A 27,238-nucleotide genomic window follows, 5' to 3' on the forward strand; every position below is an offset into this window, starting at 1 on the left:
CTGCGCGACCTTCCCACTACTAACACGGGCAACGTTCTATGTTGCAGCGGAACAGTCGATCGCGAGAAGCTGCATGCGGTGTGACGAGTCCCAACAGCCTTTACTGGCACCTACAGGCGTTCAAGTATGAGCCCAACTTTAATTACTCCATCTGCGCTGACATAAATATAGGGGGAGTGGGCTTCAATTGCCTCTTCTGCAATGCTAAAAAGTGGGCTGGGTACCCATGATTAATCCCCCTCTTTCCTCCATAGGGCATCAAATTCTGTTTTCACAGAGCATGAAGTTTTGTAACAGCACGTCCGCTGCCATTGGTGGAAAAGGAATATACTGTATTCACCTGTAAACGTTTTACACACCCTTCCAGGTCTACCTACCAAATTTTTACAATTGTGAGAATGATAACACAGCTTTTCAGGGCCACCTCACATTCTATTGTTACCCACTTCTGAGAGTGTTGCAATGCTCTTTGCAGGGTTTTCTATCCAGTTGCAAATCGATTGGTTGGGTGTAAACTTATATCAGTATTTGCCTCAATAATCATAATTGAGTAGAATCGAGTACTTTAAAGCAATTAAGCCCCGAGCAATGCCAGGCACTTCTGCTAGTCATATATAAAACAATAATGATCATTAATATCATATTCCAGTCTTATACGGGTTGAACAGATTAATAATTTAGATTATTTTTCAGTGTTATCTTTTATATTTTACCTTTTATTTGTTTCAGTCTATGGATTGCAGCAATGCTGGGGCACTATCTTGAAAGGCTTAGTCAAACACAATTTTTTAAAACCTGATATTTATTCTATCTTACCCTTTTGTTGAACTGCTAAGTTACAGGGATGTAAGCAAACCAACACCAGTTGTCAAGTAATGATGGGAAAGAAACAAACACACATCTACTAAATCCACTCACAAGGATTTGGTTGATTTGGGGTTACAGTAGAAGGTACTTGCTCAAGGTACTACACAGTGGGACTGAACCTAAGACCACATGGTTGGAAAGCAAGCATCCTAACCACACAAGCCACACCTGTGCCTACCGACATCTTTTCTGAAAAACCCTAGACTTCTTTGATTTATTTCTTTTCCATATTTTCTTTCTGTGATTTTCATTAACTCATAACACTTTGTCCACTAGTATATCTGTACAAATCTGGTTAGCACAGCTGTACACATCTGGTTAGCACAGCTGTACATATTGGCCAATATCTCTGATGATAAACCATGAATTTTTTTTTTTTTAATGCAAATTCTGCCTTTCATGTATATTGACAAAGCAAACAAATTAATAAAATTATTGTTATACTTGGAAATGGTTACATTTTGCCAATTAAACATACGCATTATATATACTGTTTTTACTTCAGCTTTATTATTATTATTTTTTGTTTTTCTCAAAGCTCTTTCATCACACGTGTCTCTTGTCCTGCCAGCCGAACAAGAGGAGACACGTGGGATAAAGAGTTGCTGAAGAGGTCACAGGATGTGTGACGAAAGAGCTTCAACAAAGAAACTAAAATAATAATAATAAAGCTGAAGTGAAGGCCAAACATATAGTGCATGTGTTTAATTGGCAAAATATGACCATCCCTAAGTATAACAATATCTGTTTCAACACATGATTTCACATCAAGAATCTTGCAAAACAAATACATAATTAAATAAAACCACTTACATCTTCAGAACTCTTGGGCTGAAAATCAAGTTCTCGCACAATTCCCAGACTTTCATCTGTAGTTCCCATAGAGTAAGATGTAAGTTTCTTTGAATCAGTCGGAGTACTGTGGACTGGTCCATAAGTATGGCTTTTACATAAATCAGAACTTGCAGCTGTAAAAGAATAAACCATACCTTTAAATAATTTTTTTAAATGAGGAAGTTTTGCAACATTTTTACAAAATGAAAAAAAGATCACTATTTTTGGTCTGATTTTAGAAATACAAAGAGGAAAGTTGAAAAGTAATTAAAGTGTTCAAATAATGACAAGAATGAACCAACAAGAAACTGCCACAAGATAATTCATTCTGTTAGAAACAATAACCAAATATCTCAAAAATCACACCTACCATACTAAAATAAAAACAAAGATACTTTGAATAATGTATTTCTAGATGCATTATAACTGGATAAAAAGCAGGATGGTCACTACTGGAATACCTTTGATCAGAGGTCTGCTCAACTCTCAGAGCCAACCTGGTGCTAAAAACCCAGTAACATAGCAAGAAAGCTTTAATCAAGAAACTGAAACTTATTACTCTACTTGTTTAAGTCTACTTTAAAACAACAAGCACAACTTCCAATCAATGATTATCATTAAATTTGATAAGTATATAGTAAAACATCTCCAAAACTTCAGACAAGTAAGATCAAAGACTCTGTCACTGTCAGAAACTTTTGGTTCTAGGCCCTACTCTTTGGATTTATTAATTAAACAAAAAGACATTCAATTCACAACAATTGGGTTGACTGGCCAATTATACAACCATAATTTCTCATTTGATGATGAGTAAATATGATTTGAATTATCATATCAAATTCCCATATAAATTTTAGCTTTCATATCTCATATCTTAATATGTGCTATTATTTCATATCACACATCAACAACTTGATCATAGATACTGGCCTAAAATGTATCCAGGACTTTGAGGCAGTGATGTTAGACCAAGAAGTGTGACAGGTGGACTTTGTTTTACAGCCTGGGTTAGAACCCAGCCATAGAGAGATTTTATTACTAACTAGCAGTATAACCCGACGTTGTCCGGGTGTGACTTCTTACGCCATCTACGATAAGTCTTGCAAGTTGAAAATCAACTAAAAAAGAAAGCCTTACAACGAAAAAATCCTTATGATGTAAATATGTTCATAATTCAAAAGACGATGAAATTAATAGGGAAAGTCTGAAGGCTGTTTTGCGTAACATCATTAAGTGTACGTAAATTTCATCTGTCTAATTGGCTATACAAATGCTTGTGCAAAACAACATTTTGCGCTGCCTTGATTATACATAGCAGGGTAATTCCTTTTCGCAGGAGGTAGGATGGCAATTTCTGATGAAGCAATTGTTGGCGATCTGTTGCTACACAGTTCTGCCAGAATTCTATCAGATTGGGCAGTAGATGTTGACACACACACATATATATATATCCAGACACACACACACTAACATACTTCTTTCAGTTTCCGTCTACCAAATTCACTCATAAGACATTGGTCAGCCCAAGGCTAGAGTAGAAGACACTTGCCCAAGGTGCCACAGGGTGGAACTGAACCTAACATATGTGATTGGTAAGCAAACTTCTTACTGCACAGCCACTTCTGTGTCGGATCTATTTTTAATTTGTTTGCTGTCTATTATTACATTTAAGATGTTTGTTGCAATGTCTGCAGTTGAATTAGATTTAGTCTGTCACAGAAATTGAACCATACTCGATGACTGGTCACCTGCGCCAGTGGAACACTAACAGCAGTTGAGCATGTTCATGCCAGAGCAGCTGTCTGGCTTCCATGCTAGTGGCCGTAAATAGCACCATTAGAGCGTAATCGTTACCAGCGTTGCCTTCTGGCACTTGTGCTAGTAGCATGTTAGAAAATCATTCGAGCGAGGTCGTTGCCAGTGCTGCTGGACTGGCTCCCGTGCAGGTGGCACGTAAAAAATACCTTTTGAGCATGGCCATTGCCAGTCCTTTGTGACTGGCCCTCGTGCCGGTGGCACGTAAAAGCACCAACTACACTCTAAGAGTAGTTGGCGTTAGGAAGGGCATCCAGCTGTAGAAACTCTGCCAGATCAGATTGGAACCTGGTGCAGCCTTCTGGCTTACCAGTCCTCAGTCAAATCGTCCAACCCATGCTAGCATGGAAAGCGGATGTTAAACGATGATGATGATGATGATGACAGAATCTTTTATACTGCCTCACAAGAAGAGGATTTTTGAAAATTATATGCAGATCATTATATTGACAATAATTAGCAGAGGAAAGCTAGTATTTTATTTCTTCATTCTAGATTGCTTTGAAATTTTGTATATGATGAGGCTGATACTTTTTTAACAGGAATGTATTTCACTGTTTAACACGATTTTTGTCTTTGGGTAGCAACTGTTATTTCCCATTTGCTTACTACTAAAACGTATAAAAAATGGCTAATACTTCCTTGAAACTTTACTTTTGTTATATTCATTCAAACCCCAAAGAGTCCCTCTCAACACATGGCTATGATGCAACCCCACTACTCCTGCTCATGATCAGAGATGCACATACTGTCAGCCACTAAGAAACATGCTCAAGTGGTTACGGTCAAGCAATTGACAAGCAAATTTGTGGTACTGAGCAGAATATTTGCTCTAATGATATTTCTGCTTCAGCAACTTAGCACTGAATCTCTCTGAAATGTAATGGAAAATAGGTCAGTTTCAAAACATAGATGTCCAGGTCACAAAACCAAAGTTTGAAGGGAATAACAGCCATTTCTTTTGATTTCTAGATAAAAGCAAATAGGAAATAACACTTATTGACCAAAGACAAAAAAAAAAAAAAAATTTGTTACAGTGTTATTTATTTCAACACTATTTCTGTTTCATATTTTCAGCTCTTCTTTGTAATACAATCAATGAAATATTTGACATTATTTAACAAAATAATGTTTATATTTATTATAATGTTCAATACATTGTGTCAGTGTCCAAGGTATGCCACTGCATTATATGGAATAATATTGTTTGAAATGCTATGCTATTGTATGATATCGTAAGTAATGTAAATTGAAGTGTGTTCAACTGATGAGGAGCATGATATCAGGTATGCAATATTAAGAAAAATAATAAGCATGGAAGACAAAATATATATTACAGTACTATATTTAAGAGATGAGGAATTGTGTACATTATTTACACTTGACAGATATTTGTCCTCATCTTGTTTGTTGTTAACACGTTTCGGCTGATATACCCTCCAGCCTTCATCAGGTGTCTTGAGGAAATTTCGAACCTGGATTCTCATTCCTAAGGTATTTTTTGATATTATTATTATTATTATTCAGGTCACTGCCTGGAATCGAACTCGGAATCTTGCGGTTAGTAGCCTGCACTCTTCACCACTACGCCATATGCCCGGGTATATGGCATAGTGGTTAAGAGCGTGGGCTACTAACCGCAAGATTCCGGGCAGTGACCTGAATAATAATAATAATAATATCAAAAAATACCTTAGGAATGAGAATCCAGGTTCGAAATTTCCTCAAGACACCTGATGAAGGCTGGAGGGTATATCAGCCGAAATGTTGTGTTAACAACAAACAAGATGAGGACAAATATCTGTCAAGTGTAAATAATGTAAAATATATATTACCTGTATCCGTTTCATCCTCATGTAACCATTTTGGACTTTGTTTCTGTTTAAAAAGTTTATTCACATCCTCCGAATCAGCAGATATATCAGAGCCAGACTACAACAACAACAACAACAATAATAATAATAATAATAATAATAATTTCAAATTTTGGCACATAATTAGCAATTTCAGTGGGAGAGGTAAGTTGATTACAGATCTCAACTGGTACTTATTTTATCAACTTCAAAAGGTTGAAAGGCAAAGTCAACTTTGGCAGGATTTGAACTCAGAACATAAAGACAGACAAAATGCCACTAAGCACTTTGTCCAGTGTGCTAATGATTCTGCCAACTCTCCACCTTAATAATAATAACAATAATAATAATCCGTTTTACTATAGGCACTAAGCCTGAAATTTTTGCAGGTGGGGGAAAGTTGATTACATCGACCCTAGTATTTGACTAGTGCTTAATTTATCAACCCCGAAAGAATAAAAGGCAAAGATGACTTTGGTGAAATTTCAACTCAGAAAATAAAGATGTACAAAATACTGCTAAGCATTTTAACCAGCATGCTAACAATTCTACTAGCTCACCATCTTTTTAGTGATAACAAGAGTTTCAAATTTTTGCACAAGGCCAGGAATTTCGGGAGAGCAGTTAAATTGATTACATCGACCCCAGTGATAAACTGGTACTTGTTTTAGCACCCACTACACTCTCTGAGTGGTTGGCATTAGGAAGGGCATCCAGCTGTAGAAACTCTGCCAAATTAGATTGGAGCCTGGTGTTGCCATCCGGTTTCACCAGTCCTCAGTCAAATCGTCCAACCCATGCTAGCATGGAAAGCGGACGTTAAACGATGATGATGATGAAAAGAATGAAAGGCAAAGTCAACTTCAGTGAAATTTGAATTCAGAACATAAAACCAGATGAAATGTTGCTAAGCATTTGTCTGGCATGCTAATAATTTTGCCAGCTCACCACTTAAAATAATAATAACAATCCTTTCTACTATAGACACGAAGCCTGAAATTTTGAGGGATGGAGCTAGTCAATTACATCGACTTCAGTGCTCAACTGGTACTTATTTCATTGATCCCAAAAGGAAGAAAGGCAAAATCAACCACAGCAGAATTTGAACCCAGAATATACAGAGCCAGAAGAAATGCCGTTAAGCATTTTGGCTGCTCATGATTCTGCCAGCTCACCGTCTTAGAATAATAATGATAATGTGTTCCAAAAACTATTTAGTAGGCATTGTATGGTGTTGTTCACCCCCTACACAAGGCCTATAAGAGAAGGAGTTCAGCTGGTACGTCAATACTGGACCCAGAGAACTAAGGCAGGCCCCTCCCTTGACCGAAAAACATCTCACAGCCTTCTTGAATTATGGGAGGCCTAAAAGTAGTCGTGCAAGATTTTTTTCAGAGACGATGCTCCCACAAAGGAGTTTCTCGAAACACTGAGAATACTGTCTTCCCACAGAACACAAAGTTATAATCTGGGAGTTCTGTTGGTAGTTTCAGCAGTTCTAGTTATTCCCTATGTAGTATGGCTTACTTCAATAGTACTTAGCCCTTTCTCTCAATCGATATTTTACAAATTTCTCTCGTGACAAATGTGGTTTACGATTTACATATTAAAAAAACAGTACTTGCATCTTTTAACCCCCTAAAAACTTTCTTTTCACATATTATATATGGATGCTATCTTTGTAGTCTTATAGTATATTTCCATTGTCATAAATCAAGGATGAAGAACTGTTTTTATTACTAGAGACGAGTTGCAAGTGCATTAGAACATGTAGGGGCGCGTCTGTGCAACGAATCTTTAATAGTACAAACTCATAAGTATGAAGCTTATATTAAGTTGCTGTTTTGATTATAAGACTTAAAACGACTTTTATAGGTCTTTAGAGACTTCATCTGCAAGAGATTCCGCACTCATAAGTATGTTCTATGAATTATCTTTTTTTTTTTTCAATTCTCTTTCAGATCATTGAGGTATTGATTTCAGCTTGCTATAGTAACTCCCACTCCAATTATTTGTCCTAAATTAAAGCTGAGGAAAAACCTACTGTTTATGTACACTACAAACTACTTTTAGGGGTAGGGAAATACAAATAAAACCAACCAACACAGTCGCACACAAACACACAAATTGCAGCATCGAAAGTCTTTTTATTGCTATGTAGGGAATTTTTCAACATTGTTTTATACGTTTTAGTCGCTAATCAAACTGTAAACTTTGTACATGCGTATACTGTTGTTTGCATATTCGCTCACTGACATAGGCTTTGATTTCAACTGAAAAAATATTATTTACTTGTACCATTAATTAAGCGTAAACTGCGACCGGCATCAATGCTATCTGAAGCAACATGTTTTTACATACTCGGTCAAAGTATTCTACACTAAATCAGGTGAAATAATTTTGCATATATGTCAATTGTTTAATTTAATTCTATTTTTAAGGAAAAAGGCAATATTTTTCTTACTTCTCTTATGAAATGTTTCTTTCCTTTTTTCGTAAACTGGGACATGTTTACATCATCAGAGTTAAATAATACACGAACAAAAGTATCAGCATCACACTTAGAGAAAATATGTTTGTTTCTTTTAATACTTATAAATTATTTAAACATAAAAGCAATGAAGTCGTTTGATTTATCGACTTTTACTGTGCTATACACACTAAAGTACACCGCATTCTCCCTTGCAAAAAAGTCGTCATATTGTAAACAAGTTGCAACCACGCAACGACCGCTTATGTTATTGAAGAGGCATTTATTTATTTTTAATTGCTTTAATATATATTTAAGTTTCTGCTGATTTGAAATGCAGAAAAAAATATTATATTAAAACGTTCAGTAAATATGGAATTATAGTAGGAAACATTTAAAAATATATTTATGTCCCATTGAACATTTATGAGAAAACTATCGATCTTAATGCGATAACGCTTACAACAAAAACAAATATGAGCGGGGTAGGGGGGTAAGATGTGTTAAGACGTGATTTGTTCAGTTAGAAAACACACGTCTCTTAATTTCCAGTTTAATTCCAGGCGAAATTGACTATCACTTGAGTCCTTGCAGAGATGGTTATGTGAATTTAGTGTAGGATATCTAGGAATTGGTACATAGTAAGTATGACAAAGAGAAGATGGTTTCTATTAACTTGTTAGTTTTCAAGAGTAAAAACCGTTCTTGTTATTGTTACTGTTGTTCTTTTCGTTATTTAGCTTTGCCATGACCATCCTAGTATTTTCAAGAATTGTATATTTAGGACTGAATTATGCGATCTTTTCTTTTTAAGACGTGAAGATGTGGTTTGAGGAGGATGTTGCTGCTATTTGTAGTAAATCAAATGAACATGTAGAGATGACAACACATTTGTAAGATAGGGGTTGGATGAATATTGACCCATTACCAGAATTGTTTTCTTTGGGATGTGATCAAGATAGTGTATGGTAATCAGCAACACTGTTCCAAATAAGCAAGCAGTATTCAAGGGTAGTTCTTATATGAGCTTTTGAGATGACCAGAAACTTTGTATAGACAGAGGTGTCATATACCAATTTTCCCACCTCACTACACAGTTATTGCATTTCTGTTGAAGTTCACTAGTCTTTTTTGAGCTGCATGGGTTTCACAGAGAGCAGACAGAGCAGTGCCCCATAGTTTGGTTTTTATACATTCACAAGTGAATTAGAGCAGAAATATTTTATTACTCTCATAAGTTGAACCTAACTATGATCTCTTTTAACAGTGATCACAATTTTCTGTTTATTCCCTTTTTTATAATATGTTGACAGTTATTATAAAGCATTAGATAGAATGTGTTGCAGTTCATTTCACTTCTCTGTGCTCTCAGTTCAAATCTGACAGGTCAATGTCAGTAAATAAAGTACCAGCTCAGAGTTGGTGCAGCCCTCCATCCTGCTGGATGTTATACTGAGGCAAGGTTGAAAGAGCTGAGAAGCTGTCTGTTCATAGCTATATTGAAACCTAAATGTTTAGCATGAAGATTCCCTTCATTGAAACTGCTAAATGTTGGTTTGTTGAATGTCATCAAGGAAGAATATCCTTTGAAAAACCCTAACTAACCCTAATTTGAAAATGAACCAAAGTCAGAACAACTTGTGAAAGCATTTTCTGAAGAACTGCCATGCTACACAGCAGTGAAACATAGGCCATGACTGCTGAGGACATATGTAGGCTTGAAAGAAATGAAGCTAGTATGATCCGCTGGATGTGTAATGTCAGTGTGCATACACGACAGAGTGTAAGTGCCCTGAGAGAAAAGTTGGACATAAGAAGCATCAGATGTGGTGTGCAAGTGAGACGACTGCGCTGGTATGGTCATGTGTTATGTATGGATGAGGACAGCTCTGTGAGAAAGTGCCACACCCTAACTGGAAGAGGTAGACCCAAGAAGACATGGGATGAGGTGGTGAAGCATGACCTTTGAACGTTGGGCCTTACAGAGGCCGAGACCTTTGGAGATATGCTGTGATAGAGAAGACCCAGCAACTAAAGTGAGATCACAGCTTTAGTAGAAAGTGGGTTATACATCTTTAGATTGTATACCTGTCTTCCTACTATAAAATTAAGAATATAACGGAACGCTGAACTCCAGACTATCAACTTAAACAACATTTATTCAGGTGGTAAATATATACATCTTTAGTTCTTGTTGTTACAGCTTCTGTGTGTATGAGCATAGTTGTTGGGACGTTGTTCTGTAGTTGTGCGCGAGCTGTCGAGTGTAAGTCCGAAAGATGTAGAGACAGCTTTAATACGTCCATGCTCAATTGCTGGCCAGCGAGAAAGAGAATGAATTGAACGGGAAACGCTTGCTTGTTTAATTCTACGCATGCGTAAGACTACGCATGCGCAGGCGTTACTACACAGCCATGGTCAACGCCAGTGTTGCTTATCCGACCCATTTAAAAGTACCCTTGATGCATCAGGCGATATGATATGCTTGAGAAGACCTGTTGAGTCAAGTAAAACCAAAATCATAGCTGTAGCCAGTGTCCCCTGACTGGCCCCTATTCCTGTGGCACATAAAATGCATCATCCAAACATGGTTGATGCCAGTGCTCTCTGACTGGCTCCCATGCCAGTGGCATGTAAAAAGCACCATCCAAACCTGGTCAATGCCAGGTCCGCCTGACTGGCTCCCATGCCAACGGCACATAAAAAGCACTATCCAAACGTGGCCAATGCCAGTGCCCCCTGCTGGTGGCACATAAAAGGCACTATCTGACTGGCTCCTGTGCCACTGGCATGTAAAAAGCATCCACTACACTCTTGGAGTGGTTGGTATTAGGAAAGGCATCCAGCTGTAAAAATGTTGCCAGATCAGATTAGAGCCTGATGCAGCCTCTGGCTTTCCAGACCTCCGTCAAACTGTCCAACCCATACCAGCATGGAAAATGGACGTTAAACAATGATGATGATGATTTTTTCATAAGTATGAAGACCAATGTTAGGTCAAGTTTTCATGACCTGCTTTGGCAATCAAATGTTGAGTTATCATCATCATCATCATTTAACGTCCGCTTTCCATGCTAGCATGGGTTGAACGATTTGACTGAGGACTTTCAAGCCAGAAGGCTGCACCAGGCTCCAATCTGATCTGGCAGAGTTTCTACAGTTGGATGCCCTTCCTAACGCCAACCACGATTATGCTCAAATGGTGCTATTTACAGGCCACTAGCACGGAAGCCAGACAGCTGCTCTGGCAATGAACATGCTCGGACAGTGCTGTTAGTGCTCCACTGGCGCAGGTGCCAGTCATCGAGTATGGTTCAATTACGATTTCACTTGCCCCAACAGGTCTTCACAAGCAGAGTTTAGTGTCCAAAGAAGGAGAGGTTGGCATGGGTGCCAGTCGTCGGGTTCAGTTCAATTACGATTTCAGATTTCAAATTCCAAATTCACTTGCCTCAACAGGTCTTCACAAGCAGAGTTTTTTTAGTGTCCAATGAAGTAAAGACACGAATAAGTGAGCTGGCTACACTTCTGGCAGAGGTCACAGATTATGCTCTCACTTGCCTTGCCGGGTCTTCTCACGTACTGCATATTTCCAAAGGTCCTGGTTGAGACCTCTGATTATTGAAGTTCGACAAGGATTTATTTGAATATTTTTTCAATACACATTCACACAAAGTTGTCAGCAACAGGGCTGAATTCAAAATTAATTTTAGTGAGAAAGAAATGCCTTAAAATGATAAGATTTCATGTCTGAGGTGTATTCTCAAATGTTAAACTTGTCAATTATCAATTGTATTAAGGAGAAACGCAATTATTTGAGGTATTTATTTCTGAATGGAGTGACACAAAAGCTGCACATCTCAGAAAAATCACCCAAATGTTAGCATTATACAAGAATCAAATCAGTCACCTATATCCTTTTTCTTGGAATCGGTAGGCATGTGGTAGTCTGCATCAGCATAAATCAGACTGCATGTAGTAACAGAAGTCGCATCTGTATGTGATCTATAAGACTAAGTAGGGATAAACAGTTACATTCTGGTGAGTATTTTTTCAGAAGAAAAGGACAGATTCATGATAAGTTGGTAAGATGTTGGATGTACAATGAGAGTGATGAGCAACATTTTTTCTGCCATGGCCCCTATTTTTTTTTTTGTTTTTTATCATTTTTGGCCTGTTGAGTGTGGACTAAACAAAACTAAAAATCTATGTTCAAATAAAAAATTAATTGAAATCACTGAAAAAAGAACACAATCCCCATATTTGAAAGGTAAAATATTCAAATTTAGTAAAAAAATAATATTAACAAAATAAAATAGCATTATCATGCAACATCTTTAGTCAATATTCTTTTACTTGTTTCAGTCATGTGACTGCAGTCATGCTGGAGCACCGCCTTAAAGGGTTTTATTCAAAGAAATTGACCCCAGGACTTATTCTTTGTAAGCCTAATACTTATTTTTTTAGTCTCTTTTGCCAAACTGCTAATCTAAACACACCAGCATGTGGGGAGACAAAGACAGACTCACACACAGATATATATACACATATATTTACGACGGGCTTCTTTCAGTTGCCGTCTACCAAATCCACTCACAAGGTTTTGGTCAGCCTGAGGCTATAGTAGAAGACACTTGCCCAAGGTGCCACACAATGGAACTGAACCTGGAACCATGTGGTTGGGAAACAACTTCTTACCATACAGTCATGCATACAACTGTTACATAAATATACAAATGTGGCCATGACCTACAAAAAGTCTATGTGATTCATTTAGTGTATTATTGACTTAGACAAGATCGAATAGTCAATCGCTGGTACTTTAAAAACTCGCATGTGTAGGGCGTCCTAGAATTAATTATCAATTTCAATAAAATCAGACAAGTATTTAAAAAAAACTGACAGAATTTTATGCTTGTTACTTAACTATGACACCAAAACAAATAGTTTTATAAATCTTACATCAAAATTTTATTGTAAATTTTCAACATGAGCCTTGTCTGTATCCCTGTAAATTTCAAATCTATCCTTGGCATTGCAAAACACATTTTGAAGAATTTCAGGAGTTATCCCCTGCACTACTAATTGAATGCATCCTTTAAGTTCAGCTAAACTATTGCTCTATCCTGGGGATGAAGGTAGAGAATGATTGCAGCCAAATTGAAAAAAAAGCTGTCGTGGACAGATAAGTGGGATCCAACAGGAATGAAAATAAAATTATCAAAAAAAATTATAAACAAATTAAAAAATTTATACACATACATTGAACTGCAAAAGAAACAGGTGTGAAATTGGGTTCAAATCCGAGCTGAGAGCCACAGCATGGTTCTGATGTTGTGCTGACACAGGAAGTCCATCATGACCCTGGCTGTGTGGGAGGGAGCATTGCCCTGCTGGAATACATGGCTATGGTGACACACAAAGAAGGACATGATGTGAGGTCTTAGGATCTGGTCAATGTAGCGCTGCGCTGTGATGCCATTCCCTCTGCCTGCACCAACATTTTGGAACACATGGTACCCAATTCTCTGATTCAGGCCTTGGCCACCCCATGCATCTCTCTCCATGACACATGTCTCCGTAGTGTTCACTCCTCCTTCACCACACCATCACTCTCCCATCTAAGGTGGAAACGCAGTACCAGCTCTCATCAGAGAAGACTATTGACCTCCATTGTGATGCCACCAATGTTGGTGAAGTGCAGCCCACTGTAGTTGTGCCTGATGGTGACGGGTGGTGAGGACAGCAGCAATGCAGGTTGTTGGTGGCCGGTCAACGATCTCGCAAACTGTCATGCTGGCTGATTTGAAGCAATCATGGAGGTGCTGCAGGTAGGTGAAGCAGTCCTGCCTATGTCAGATGGTGCTGACATGGACATTGTAAGCTTTCACAACAACCAGGGCACGCTGCCCCACTTGCAATCAGCTGATAGCTTGTTCTCTCTGCACTGCTGACAGTCAGGTCACTCTTGATGCATCCAAGGAACATGGGTCAAGGTGATTTTTATACCCATAACCTCCATGAGATGCATGTGCATTTCGGTTTTTATGACAATCGTTTGCAACTGCTACTCACGGCATTCAACGGAGCTGTTTTGGTATCTCATTTCACGGAAAGTTGAAAGGTTGCCTGCAATTTGGGTCTCAGCCATAAACCAGCATGTCTTGGAATATTTACATTTACATCCCTGAAATAAATTTTCAGAATTTACCATGTGAAAATGACACTTGAAAAAATTGTTTCTTTTGCGATCTGTGTATAACACAAATGAAACATGATAAACAAATAAATGTGAGTTTTTAAAAAAATTGTCTGATTTCAATGAAATAGTTAATTCTGGGACACCCTGCATATTGGAAGACAGTATATACATATGTCTTACATCTTTTCTTTTATGTTTAACTTGTTTCAGTCATTAGACTATGGCCATACTGTAGCACTGCCATGAAGAATTTTAGTCAAACAAATTGACCTCAGTGCTTATTTTTTCTTTTTTAAAGCCTAGAATGTATTCTATTGGTATCTTTTGGCGAACTGCTAAGTTATGGAGACATAAACACACCAACACCGGTTGTCAAGCAGCAGTGGAGAACAAACACACTCAAAAACTCACATGGCCCTAAGGCCTTATTTTGTTCATTTATTTATATCAGTTCATTTGTATGCTCACAGTCCTGTTTGTTTTCTTCTGTCCTTTGTACATCCACTAATTGTATTGTTTTCGATTACATTTATTCCACATTTGTATGTTAACTGTATCACATTCTTGTCTGTTTGTACATTTTCTGTCTTGTTTCTTGTTTTTGGTTCACTAATTTCCAGCGGCATTTGCCATCAGCACCACCAATAGGGGATGCAATATTATCCATTGGGCGTGAAATTGTGATTGACCCACCAGATGATAACTGATGAGGAGTTGGCAATTATGTGTCTGTTTGTGCATCTATTATATATGATTTTAACTCATTATACACACACACACACATATATATATTATGGGCTTCTTTCAGTTTCTGCCTACCAAATCCACTTACAAGGCTTTCATCTGCCCAAGGCTACCCAAGTGGGACTGAACCCAGGATCATGTGGTTGGGAAACCACACATCCACACCAAGATTGTAGGGCATGTATATGTCTATGTTGTTGTTGTTGTTAATGTTTGGATCATTATGCATGGATATGTGTTGAGATTGTCTTTTAGGAGCAGATCAGCCTTGATCAAGCAGAATTACGATCTACATTCCAGATATGACTGTTCTATATTTCTGTATATCTGTGACTCCATTTTACTATTCTTCCTCTTTTCAGACAGTAGGGCCTGATATATGTGAGATTTGGCTATTATTTTTAGCACATTGAGCAATAGATTAGAGGATTCCTTGGTTAATCATATGTTTGCGTATGTGTTTAATGTGTGACTGATGAGATTGAGTAGGTTGACAGTTTATTGACAATTTTGTTGTGACTTCTATTTTTAAAAAATGTATTAGTTCTGTTATGTTATAGCCTCTAACATATTTAAAGGTGAAAGAAGGCAATATGAATAACCTGTCTAGGGTAGTAGTTTTGGGGTGTGGCACTTTTGGTGTGTATTACGTTGTGTTTTTCATTGCAGTTAGATGGGGTGCAAACGGAAGGACTTCTCTAGACAGCAAAAGCTCTGGCCATGTCACCAGCTATATGCTTTTACTTGTTTCAGTCATTTGACTGTGACCTTGCTAGAGCACCACGTTAAAGTGTTTTAGTCAAAGAAATTAACCCTGGACTAATTTTTTGTAAGCCTATTACTTATTCTATCGGTCTCTTTTACCAAATCGCTAAGTTATGGGGATGCAAACACACCAATATCAGTTGTCAAGCAATTGTGAGAGGACAGACACAAAGACACACACATAAATATATACATGCATACATACATACATATATATATATATATATATATATACGACAGGCTTCTTTCAGTTTCCGTCTACCAAATCCATTCACAAGGCTTTGCTCAGCCTGAGGCTATAATAGAAGACACTTGCCCAAGGTGTCATGCAGTGGGACTGAACCCAGAACCATGTGGTTGGGAAGCAAACTTCTTGCCACACATGCACAATAAGTAAAACATTTTGTACATGATTTTAAAAAATTAACCCCATTGAATATGGGTTATTTAATGGAATCAATGTTCTTGGAATAATTGAATGGAAGTTATTGAAATTTTATAATTAAAGGATTTGGTGCACTACAGGGTATTTTAAGATCTGTATACATTCCTTAATTATCTAAATGCATGTAAAAAATGGATACATCAGCAGCAGCATTATTGTTGTTTTACATTTACTTCCCATGTCGGTATGGGTGAGATGGGTCATTACAGTTAGCTCTTATTGTTCTCTTAGAAAAGTCAAGAAATACAACCCACTACAATATAATTAAATTTAATATGGTTTCTATTGTTGGATGTCCTTCCTATCACCAGCCACTTCATCAAGTATATAAAAGCATGAATTATACTCTTCATCAGCTACAATGAAATACATAAGGAAGAATATAAAGCCATCATACTTCTATAAATTACAATAGCATTCTTCTGTTAGCTATCTGTTTAAAAATGTTTAGCCATTCTTTGTTATCAACAGATCAACGAGTCTATATTCTCTACACAACATTCACTGTTTATATTTAACTGGAGTTTGGAAAAGAGGTGCATTTGTCATTGAAATTGTTGTATAAATTTTAAACCTCCCATACATAATTGAGAAGACAAGATGAGCTTCATATACCTGGATATAGTTGTGGGCAAATTGCAAATAATTGTTTTGGCAGTGATTAAGATGGCTGAAATAACCTCAAGTCTGTCAAAAATTTGTCATTCTCTTCTTCAAAGTCATAAAACTTGCAGAGAGTATTAAGATCTTGAACTTTGTTATTTGTTACCAAGTCTCTGCAATTGTCCTAGTTCAGTGGCACATTTAGGCTCTGGAGTGACTTTTTCCAATCTTAAGTACTTTCTTTTAAACCTCATCCTAATTCTTTGAACAAATATATCTAAAAATGTATAAGATACTTTCACATGAAACAGTTTTTCCAATCTCTGTTAAGATTAATCTGTTACTGCAGACAGATCTCTACATGAACCTTGCTAGCACTTTTCTGAATCTGCTCTGACTAAGCTTTTCCTATAGAACCTCTATATCTGCATCGAGTGCCAGTTGAGTTACATATTCTAAAATATAAATCTTGAATTCTTCTTATTAAGATTTTTCAATAGTATCATTGGTGACTGAACATGCAGTTCATACATCAATGTCTTGCTGTTGAAGAACTTTTAATACAACTGCTGCCTCAATAAATACTGGTGTTTCAATTACAAGGCTAACAAAGAAAACCAAAGTTGATGCTGCATATTTACTTGCTGATTTTGGTGGATTACTTTCATATATCTTGATCAGAAATTGTACAAATGCTATAAATGTCTTTAAAGATTTCAAAGTGACTATTCTGCAGTCTTGTTTTAGAGAGCTATTTCAATTTTTAAACTTGTATGTGTGAAGTAGGCTGCATACTTGATTCAGAAATAAACCCATAAATTCTTTACTTTGATTTTGCACTTTCTACAAGCACAAAGTTTTAGCAATGAAAATGTAAGTGAACATATATATTTTTTATTGAGAAGAATCACTGGCTGAAGCCTCTTATATAATCTGCTCATATTAGCTCTGAACCTTCATGTTTAATCAGCTCTTCACCATTTGTAAACTCTACTTCACTCTATTCAATGAAACACTGATTTCATTATCAGACATATAGTGTTTGCCCATAGAAGCCTATTCAGCATGAGGACATCTGTTGTGGTATCCATAAGAAATAAATATGATGTCACTGCTTTTAACTTCATTTGATATTGATTTTGTAATGTAAGTAACCAGTGTTCATTTTGTCATTCTGAATATAATATGAGAACCTTGACACATGTGATTTCTTTTTAGATGAAATACATTATACAGCATCTAGATGGTTGCTGCTGATACTGTCATACTTAGCAAACAGTTGAACCAGTTCAAGAAAGCTTCTTCTATTTAAGTTTGTTTGATTTTTCTCTGATGAAGAGAAAAATTTAGATGAAAAAAATATTTGTCATAAATTTTGGCTCAAGGCTAGCAAACTTTTTAGTGGGAAGAGTGCCCTACTTCAGTTTTTAAGAACCTAATAAAAACTGTTAGTAGGAAAATCTTGAAACTACCCTCTTGTAAAAGAGAGCCCTCTTATTACATCAATGCCCAAAGGCTCTCCAAAAATAGCAGCATTATAAAGTCATTAAATGTTCAATCTATCATAGGCAAGGTTAGTTGATAGACATACTCTTAAGGTTTCTTTTGGTTGCATGAGATAGAAGCCAACTACAGGGATCATGTTATAGTTAAGCAGAATAATAGAAGGCTTATTTAGAAAACTGTTGTACAACCACATATCCTCATTCAGTAACTAAAAGAAGTGAAATGTGTTGTTAGCGAGTATGTATTTTTGAAATAAGAAAGTTGTGTATTATATCATTAGATGAAATTTAATTAAAAATTACAAGCATTACTCCAATAGCAGTAGAAGACATAGACTCTGTAGAATGGAAAAAAACTGATACTGCAAAAGAGTTCCAAGATGTCATACCAAATCTGTTGGTTGCAATAAGAATAATGCCTACAATACTTATGACTGCAGCCATGAGAGAGAGAAGCTTTAGTGTGAGTAAAGCATACAAAGACATTCGTGACACAAGACAAATCATCAACTTTCAGAATTTTGTCAGTAGGAAAGCTTGCTTCTGAAGAGATACTTATCATGAGAAGATCGATAGAAAAACGTTTGTAGATTTAAAGTCAAGAAAATAAGTTTTAATTATGATATGCTTTTCAGTATATGTTCTTTTGCTTGTATCTTTTAATCTATTAGGAGGGTACTTAATTACATTTACAATTATTTTATTTGGTGCAGTCTCTGATTTCAATAAGAAAAGAAAAATACTAAAGAATTCTTAACCCAGGCACTTACCTAAACAGTAAGAGTAAGATTTTTGCTCCTACCTTCATGAATGCAGATCTCCCCAGGATACTGGCTGACTGAACCATGAATATAAGCATTGGAGTACTCCGACAAGCAAATATTTCCCAGGCAGTAGTGAACTTTTGGCTCACAATCTAAGGGGAGTAACTCCAATGAACTAAATTTTTTCTAGGGTCTTGATTAAGGCTTTGATACCCACAGATTGGATATGATACTTTCATATCTCCAGTGGCAAGGAGCCAATATCATCTTATTTCTTGCCACCTATCTTTGATGAATTCTGGGATTATCTTCACTCATGAAAATGGAGTGGCTGATATGAAAAAATGATATTGTATCTTATTAATAGTAATATTAATCCTTTAGGCACAAGACCTGAAATTTTGGGGGAAGGAGTAAGTCAACTACGTCGACCCCAGTGTTTCACTGGTACTTATTTTATCAACCCCGAAAGGATGAAAGGCAAAGTCGATCTCGGCAGAATTTGAAATCAGAACGTAGCGGCAGACGAAATACCGCTAAGCATTTCGTCCAGTGTGCTAACGATTCTGCCAGCTCACCACCTTAATAATAATGATGATGATGATGAAAAAGGCAACAGAGAGGCGATGCATACCCTGCACGCAGATAAATTTTTTTGCAAATTGGTGTGGCTTACAATGTGCTGCTTACCCATGCTTTTTAATTGAACTGAATTAAGCTTTTTAAGTGTCTCACTAAACTTGCTTATCGGGGAATTTGTAAGTTAGATTTGTTTATTTTTTTAATCACCATTGTAAGTATTTATACTCTGGTGAAATTCAGAAATCAACTCGTAAATAAACGAAACCCTCGAATCTATCACTGTACACACACACACATACAGTCGCATATGTATGTATCTACACGCATAGGTACATGATCTATACACATGCAGACGAAGGTCAATGTACTAGAACGCATACCCGCGTTGTTAATTGGTAAAAGTAGGTTGGTTAATTTAGTAAGGATTTTATAAACACAGGCACAAGGCCAGATAACAGACTCATGGATTGGTTTATATTTTATTCATTTTGTTGTTATTCTAAAGAATAGTGATAATAAACGGGTGCGAATGAAATAGAGTCAGTAACTCATTTATTCTTTCACTGTCTGCAAGAGTGGCTATATGGCCTTCTTTCGGAATAAGACTCAGACTTCTCAATTATCTTCGTTAGTTTCCGTGAACATGTGTTGTCTTGTCAACTGTAAACATTCTTGTGTATGTGTGTGCGTGCTTGTTCTGTTTGACGTGTCGAAGTGGAAGAGAAAGCTAATGAGTGTATGTGTGTGTGTGAGTGCATGCGCGTGCTTGTTCTTATGTGTGTGTGAGTATGTGTGCTTGTTTGTGCGCGCGTGAGCATGTTGGGGTTGCATCGGAAGCAATTGTTGACTAGCACAATTACTTTCGTGACATTTGTGCATTGTGGTGCGTCGACAAACCTTCAAAGAGGGGATGTTGAATCAGCGAGGTGAAGCTGCTGACCTCCCCTGTTCGAAGGTTATAATGGACACAGGTTTGTATGTCTGTGTCCCATAGCTAGCTAGAGGCGATGGCCTCTTGGAGCTAATCAACGGCAGCATTCGTTGTATTTTCCTGGACTGCCATGTTAGCTTGATGATAACTATTAATATCCAGTACCACTGCCGTAGTTTCCTTTAGAGAGATTTAGAAATATTAATATTTCTATTAATGTCATTTATATTTCTTTCTTTCGCATTTCATTGATCAATGTTGGCACTCCGTCGGTTACGACGACGAGGGTTCTAGTTGATCCGATCAACGGAACAGCCTGCTCGTAAAATTAACGTGCAAGTGGCTGAGCACACTACAGACACGTGTACCCTTAACGTAGTTCTCGGGGATATTCAGCGTGGCACAGAGTGACAAGGCTGACCCTTTGAATTACAGGCACAACAGAAAGTAAGAGTGAGAGAAAGTTGTGGTGGAAGAGTACAGCAGGTTTCGCCACCATCCCCTGCCGGAGCCTCGTGGAGCTTTAGGTGTTTTCGCTCAATAAACACTCACAATGCCCGGTCTGGGAATCGAAACTGCGAGTCCGCTGCCCTAACCACAGGGTCATCGCGCCTCCACACATCAATATATAAAAACAGAACACGCTCGCACACACACACACACACATATTACCTTCCTCTTCCACTTCGACACGTCAAACAGAGCAAGCACGCACACACGAGTATTTACAGTTGACAAGAGAGTACGTACTTACGGAAACTAGCTTATTCTGAAAGAAGGCCTTTATATGTATGTGCATACATATGTATACATACATAACATAAACACGCACAATAAGCAGGCAGAAGTTTTCAAGCTAAATACTTTTTTTTAAAATCAAAGCTATCGATGCCATGTCGATAATTTACCTACAAATCTGTAAGTTAAGAAATCATATCCTCGCAGTTTCTCTTTTTGTATGTTTTCCCACCGTTTCTCTTTACAATTATATGTAAATGGCTATACATATATTAACATAGACGCATGTGTGTGCGTAATTAAGTCGAAGAAACTTTAAAATATTTTTCTTTAACTTTTAGTTTACTTTTTATTTTGTTTTCTTTTTCTTGTTGCCTGAGTAAAATTCTCCATATGTTTCTCCCGTTCTGTATAATTACACCATGTGTGTGTGTAGGTACATACATTTACCTGTGTGTATGTATGTGTGAATATAGGCACATACATATGCCTGTATATGTGTATCTATCTGTGTGTGTGTAGTATATTTTATATGTACAATTAAATGTACAACTGCTACTATTAAGAGCTTCACGTACGCTAACATCATCCTATGCGCTTCCAATGTAGTGGTTTGCCTATATGTTTTACCCTTGTAGATGTTTGGAATTCTGCATTAGACGTTGTAAGTTCTCTGTAAGATAATACAATAGAGTGTTGTTCCCCTGATGATCCGTTCTGGTTAAGCATCCAATTGCTCTTGGGACATCCATTGCAGAGGTACCAAACAACTTCAATGGGGAAACGTATGTGGGAGCAAAGGATACAGACTTGTGTTTATGGCAATTTCTTTCTCTCTCTCTATCTATCTATCTAGCTAAGTTGTCTAAGAGTCCACAAGTCAGGAAAGTGTACAGTATTTTATATCCATTACGACCGATCTTACCAATCGGTTTCGCGCCAGGGATTCAATGGAGTGTTAGGTAACAATCCAATTTTATAACTCTGCGCTCATCAGAGGTAACGCAGGGTTAAATAATTGGATTGTTTTCTTTTGTTTTCTTTTTCTTGTTGCCTGAGTAAAATTCTCCATATGTTTCTCCCGTTCTGTATAATTACGCCATGTGTGTGTGTGTAGGTACATACATTTGCCTGTGTGTACCTGTGTGTATGTATGGCACAAAACTCATTGGTAAGATCGGCCTTAATGGATATAATATACTGTACACTTCTGATAATATATATATTGTTCTTTTACTTGTTTCAGTCATTTGACTGCGGCCATGCTGGAGCACCGCCTTTAGTCGATCAAATCACCCCCAGGACTTATTCTTTGTAAGCCTAGTACTTACTCTATCGACCTCTATTGCCGAACCTCTAAGTTATGGGGGACGTAAACACACCAACATCGGTTGTCAAGCGATGGTGAGAGGACAAACACAGACACACAAGCATATATACACACATACACACACATATTTATATACATCGGGCTTCTTTCAGTTTCCGTCTACCAAATCCACTCACAAGACTTTGGTCGACCCGAAGCTATAGTAGAAGACACTTGCCCAAGGTGCTACGCAGTGGAACTGAACCCGGAACCATGTGGTTCGTAAGCACGCTGCTTACCACACAGCCATATAATATATGGTTGGTATGTATAACTAGTAAATGGAAAAGCATGCGTGGTAAGAAGAGTTAATGTCGGCCGGTACGTATGTACACAATCCCATAGTAGTATATGGAGAGAGATGTGATAATGTTCCAGAGAATTATGGCAGCATTCACCAACTTAAACAAGGTAACCGTCCAGAAAAGTTGCAAGAGATTCCGATGTTGTCTGGAGGCCGTGGTTGTAGCCAATGGCGAATTTATTGAATAAATTTACTCTTTAGTATTTCAAGATACAGCGATATCTCGTAGTACGAGTTTCATTCGTTCCATGACCGAGCTCGTCTTACGATTTACTCGTTTTACAAATCAATTTTCCCCATTGAAATTAACTAAAATATAATTAATCAAGGCCCGAAATTTGAGGGGAGGGGGCTAGTTGATTAGATCGACCTCAGTCCGCAAACTGGTACTTTATTTATCGACCCCGAAAGGATGAAAGGCAAAGTCGACCTCAGCGGAATTTAAACTCAGAGCGTAAAGATAGACGATATACCGCAAAGCATTTCGCCCAGCTCGCCGCCTTGTAAACTGGTTTTATTAACTGAATTAGCTTAAAGATGGGATGATTTGTGCGCGAGGAAGACAATGAAGGGGGAGGATTATTGTTTGGAAAGAGATTCTCCTGCCATTAAGACTTCAGGAAAGACAATTTCTGGTGTTTTCTCTCTCACTTCGCTTAATTTAGGCTTTTTGGACACACTTTCTTCACTTTTTACACCTGCATGTCATTTCATTAGAAACCTATCAAGAGAAGTCTGCTTTTTCCTACCTTTCAAAATGCTACGAAAATGCGCTAGAATAGAATCATTAAATAAAGCAGCTGCACGACCTATAGTTACTTTATCAGGATGATTCTTTTCTAAAATTCAGAAACATAATGCCACTTTGCCAACATTGCCTTTATGTCACTCGTAGAGATAGCATTCTCTGCTACACTGTCCTCCTCCGGGGAACCAGTCTCTTCCACCGCATCCAAACATTGCCTCTCCTGAAGCTGCAGGAGTTCGTCTGACGTCAGCTCCTCTGAGTGTTACTCGACGAGATCGTTAATGTCCCCATTATCAACCTCGATGCCCAGGGACTTGCCTCGACTACAGGTTTCTGAAACTCAAACCCCTCGAAGTCGCTTTCGGATACGCAGTCAGGCCACAGTTTCTTCCATGCAGAATTCAGCGTTCTCATCATTACACCCTACCAGGCCATATCGATGATTTTCATGCAGTTTACAATGTTGTAGTGCTCCTTCTAAAACTCACGAAGGGTTAGATTTGTATTTTCGGTGACTTCAAAGCACCGACGAAATAGGTGTTCGGTGTACAATTTCTTAAAATTAGAAACCACCAGTTGGCCCATGGGCTGCACGATAGGGGTAGTGTTGCATGAAAGGTACAGAACTTTTATAAATTTAAATTCGTCCAAGATATCATCTTAAGGTTAGGAAGGTGAACAGGAGCATTGTCAGGGATGAGGAGGGACTTGAGAGGAAGACTGTTCTCCAGAAGGTACTTTTTCTCTGCTGGTCCGAAGACAAGGTTGACCCACTCGGTGAAGAATTGCCTGGTGACCCAGGCTTTAATGTTTGCCCTCCACATGACCTTCAGCTTTTCCTTCAGGATTTTATGCGACTTGAACGCTCGTAGGATTTCAGAATGGTAGATGAGTAGCGGTTTGATCTTAAAGTCTCCACTCGCATTGGCATAAAGGGCGAGAGTTAGCCTATCTTTCATAGGCATGTGGTCTGGCATTTTCTTCACCTCTGCAGTTATGTAGGTTCTTCTGGACATTTTTTTTTTCAAAAAATGCCAGTTTCATCACAGTTGAATACCTGTTGTGCGATGTACTCCGCGGAGGGTCTATTGCAATACACCCAACATTTTGTGGCAGCGTGTGCATGCGTGCATGGGTCGTCTAAGAGACCATAAATCAGGGAAAAGATGCACTCATATATCTGTCAGTAGAGTGGGTATACTATCCGAAATGTGTAGTATTAAATTTCCATCACGTCTGATCTTACCAATCGGTTTCACATAAATTATACAATGGAGTGTTAGGTAACAATCCCATTATATAACTTTACGCTCATCAGAGTTAGCTGATAAATAGAGTGAGAGATGTGGTATCATTCGTTTGTTTTGACGAATAGAATTCAATTGTTCGACCACCTGAAGGTACTACTCGTTCAATTAACGTTTAAGTGGTTGTGTATTCCACAGACATGTGCAGTGTCAATGTAATTCTGAGCACAATTTAATCCGACAAAATAGATGACAAGGCTGGATCTTTAAATCACCGGCTCAATACATTCGACAGAATTCCAAGTGTTCCGTCAACCGAATTTCATTCGCAGAGTTTAGGTCAATCAACCTTGGCTTATATCACGAGACACTTGCTCAAGATGCTACATAGTAGAACTAAACCAAGGATTTCATGATAGCGAAGCAAATTTTGTAACTTCGCGATGTCTGTGTCTTCACACGTACACAAACACACACACGAATGCACACACATTCATACTCAAGTGTACACAAACATACATGTAAATACGTACATAAATGTATACATAATATACATACGTAATTAGGCCCGCGCGCACTCACACATGTATACATAAATACACATACATACATACGTATGTACGTATGGACACATACATGCATACATATGTACATACATACATACATGAATACATATGTACGTACAGGCATACATACATGCATGTGTAATTGTATACGTATGTATGTACGTACGTCCATAATCCTGTTTCTCTCATTTCAAAAGTTAAAGAAAAAAACACGCTCAATTAAGAGACCAATATGGTGGAAATAGACCGGATAATTAAACATTCAGATAATGATAATAATTTTTCCTATTATGAGTTAAATGCGTGAAGTGTTGGGGAAGATCAGATATATTTACCAGAAAATTTGGTTGGTACTTTTATTTTATCGACCTTAGAAGGATGAAAAGCAAAGCCGACCTCGGTCAGATTTGGACTCTGAATGTAAAGATCCGGAAGAAATACCGCAAGTTATTGTGTATAATGCTTGAATAATTCTATCTATTCAATACCCTTAAAAATAACTATAAACGTTTATATTATAAGCACAAGACTTGGAATTTATGGGGAGGCTGCTTGTCGATTACCGGAAGAATTTGAACTCAAAGTGTAAAGTCTGATGAAATATTGCTATAGGAAAGTGGGTTATACATCATTAGATGTACACCTGACTTTCCTATATAATATTATGAATATAACGGAACGCTGAACTCCAGACTATCAACTTAAACAACATTTATTCAGGTGGTAAATATATACATCTTTAGCTCTTGTCCGTTGTTACAGCTTCTGTGTGTGTGAGCATAGTTGTTGGGACGTTGGTATGTAGATGTAAGCAAGCTGTCGAGCGTAAGTTCGAAAGATGGAGGGAGACAGCTAAACACGTCCATGCTCAATCGCTGGCCAGCAAGAAAGAGACTGTCTCCAGAGTTGGAATGTTGGAGACACTGCTTGACACGTCCATGCTCATGGCCGGCCGACCGAGAAAGAGACAGAATGAAGCGGGAAAGCTTGCTTGGTGAATTCCACGCATGCGTGAGACTACGCATGCGCACGGCGTTACTACACTGCTATGCATTTTGTCCGGCGTGCTAACGGTTCTGCCAGATTGTTGCTTTTCCACCACCCTTAATAATAACCATAATAATAATTGTTTCTACTTTAAACACAAAGCCTGTAATTTTGAGAGGAGGGAGTCAGTAGAAACCATTGTCCTCAGTACTTATTCTATCGATGCTAAAATGATGAAAGGTAAAGTTGAGCTTGGCAGGATTTGTACTAGGAGCATTAAGAGAGATGTTATCCTGAGATCTAGCGACACTATGTCTCTTCAAATCTTTCTTAGTTCTCTTGTGGAGTACACAATGACATTTTTCTGCACGTCGACTATACGTGCTTAAATTTCATGATACTTCGGCCTCTTAGGTAGCGGTTTGAGCGTTGTTGAAAGTGCACATATTACCAGAGGAACAATTTTCACGCTTGTGTTCCACAATCTCTTCATCACTATATATGGCTATGTCTTAATATTTCACAATTTTCTCGGTTTGTGTTATACATTCTGCTATCATATGAGTTTGTTATTTCTGTCCTCCAAGACATTTGATTTCCTTGCTTCAATAATATGATCAGTTTCTTAGGAGAAATGCCAAAAAATCTTGTAATTATCATTCACCATTGCAGCTTCTGGCTTTTGAGTATATCACTTTTCTGTCATTTAACATCCACAAACTTAACTAACGTCGCAATGCACAGTTTAACCAGCAGACATGCTTGCGTTTATACTTTTTTCTTTAGTTAGCGTACTGCACTCGCTCAGATGGCCAATACTTTCGCCACCTTCTTACCTTTTTCCACCTACTCTGGAGTCTTGAATAATCTTCCCCTCCCCACCCGCTTATTAATTTTTC

At 37.7% G+C, this 27,238-nt stretch overlaps 2 protein-coding genes across 4 annotated transcripts in view; one reads left to right on the forward strand and one right to left on the reverse strand.

Annotated features, from left to right (window-relative positions):
* Positions 1-271: 271 nt before the first annotated feature.
* LOC106871075 (uncharacterized) lies at positions 272-8,094 on the reverse strand. The gene is made up of 4 exons (XM_014917348.2): positions 7,834-8,094; positions 5,352-5,448; positions 1,681-1,835; positions 272-373 (listed from the first exon to the last, which is right to left on the reverse strand). The coding sequence occupies exons 1-4, from the start codon at positions 7,876-7,878 to the stop codon at positions 272-274; spliced, it is 399 nt and encodes a 132-aa protein (XP_014772834.1). The 5' UTR covers positions 7,879-8,094.
* A 12,237-nt stretch (positions 8,095-20,331) lies between these two features.
* The window catches only part of LOC106871076 (uncharacterized), a 75,761-nt gene continuing 68,854 nt past the window's right edge, over positions 20,332-27,238 (forward strand). Inside the window, exon 1 of one of the 3 annotated variants that reach the window (XM_052968855.1) lies at positions 20,332-21,298. In XM_052968855.1, the coding sequence (XP_052824815.1) occupies positions 21,274-21,298 (25 nt within the window). In that variant the 5' untranslated portion in view covers positions 20,332-21,273. The remainder of the gene's footprint in view (positions 21,299-27,238) is intronic. The other 2 variants (XM_014917349.2, XM_052968859.1) reach the window with 2 other exon arrangements.

The sequence above is a fragment of the Octopus bimaculoides genome, chromosome 1 (assembly GCF_001194135.2).
Source record: "Octopus bimaculoides isolate UCB-OBI-ISO-001 chromosome 1, ASM119413v2, whole genome shotgun sequence".
In the NCBI taxonomy this organism is placed as follows: domain Eukaryota; kingdom Metazoa; phylum Mollusca; class Cephalopoda; order Octopoda; family Octopodidae; genus Octopus; species Octopus bimaculoides.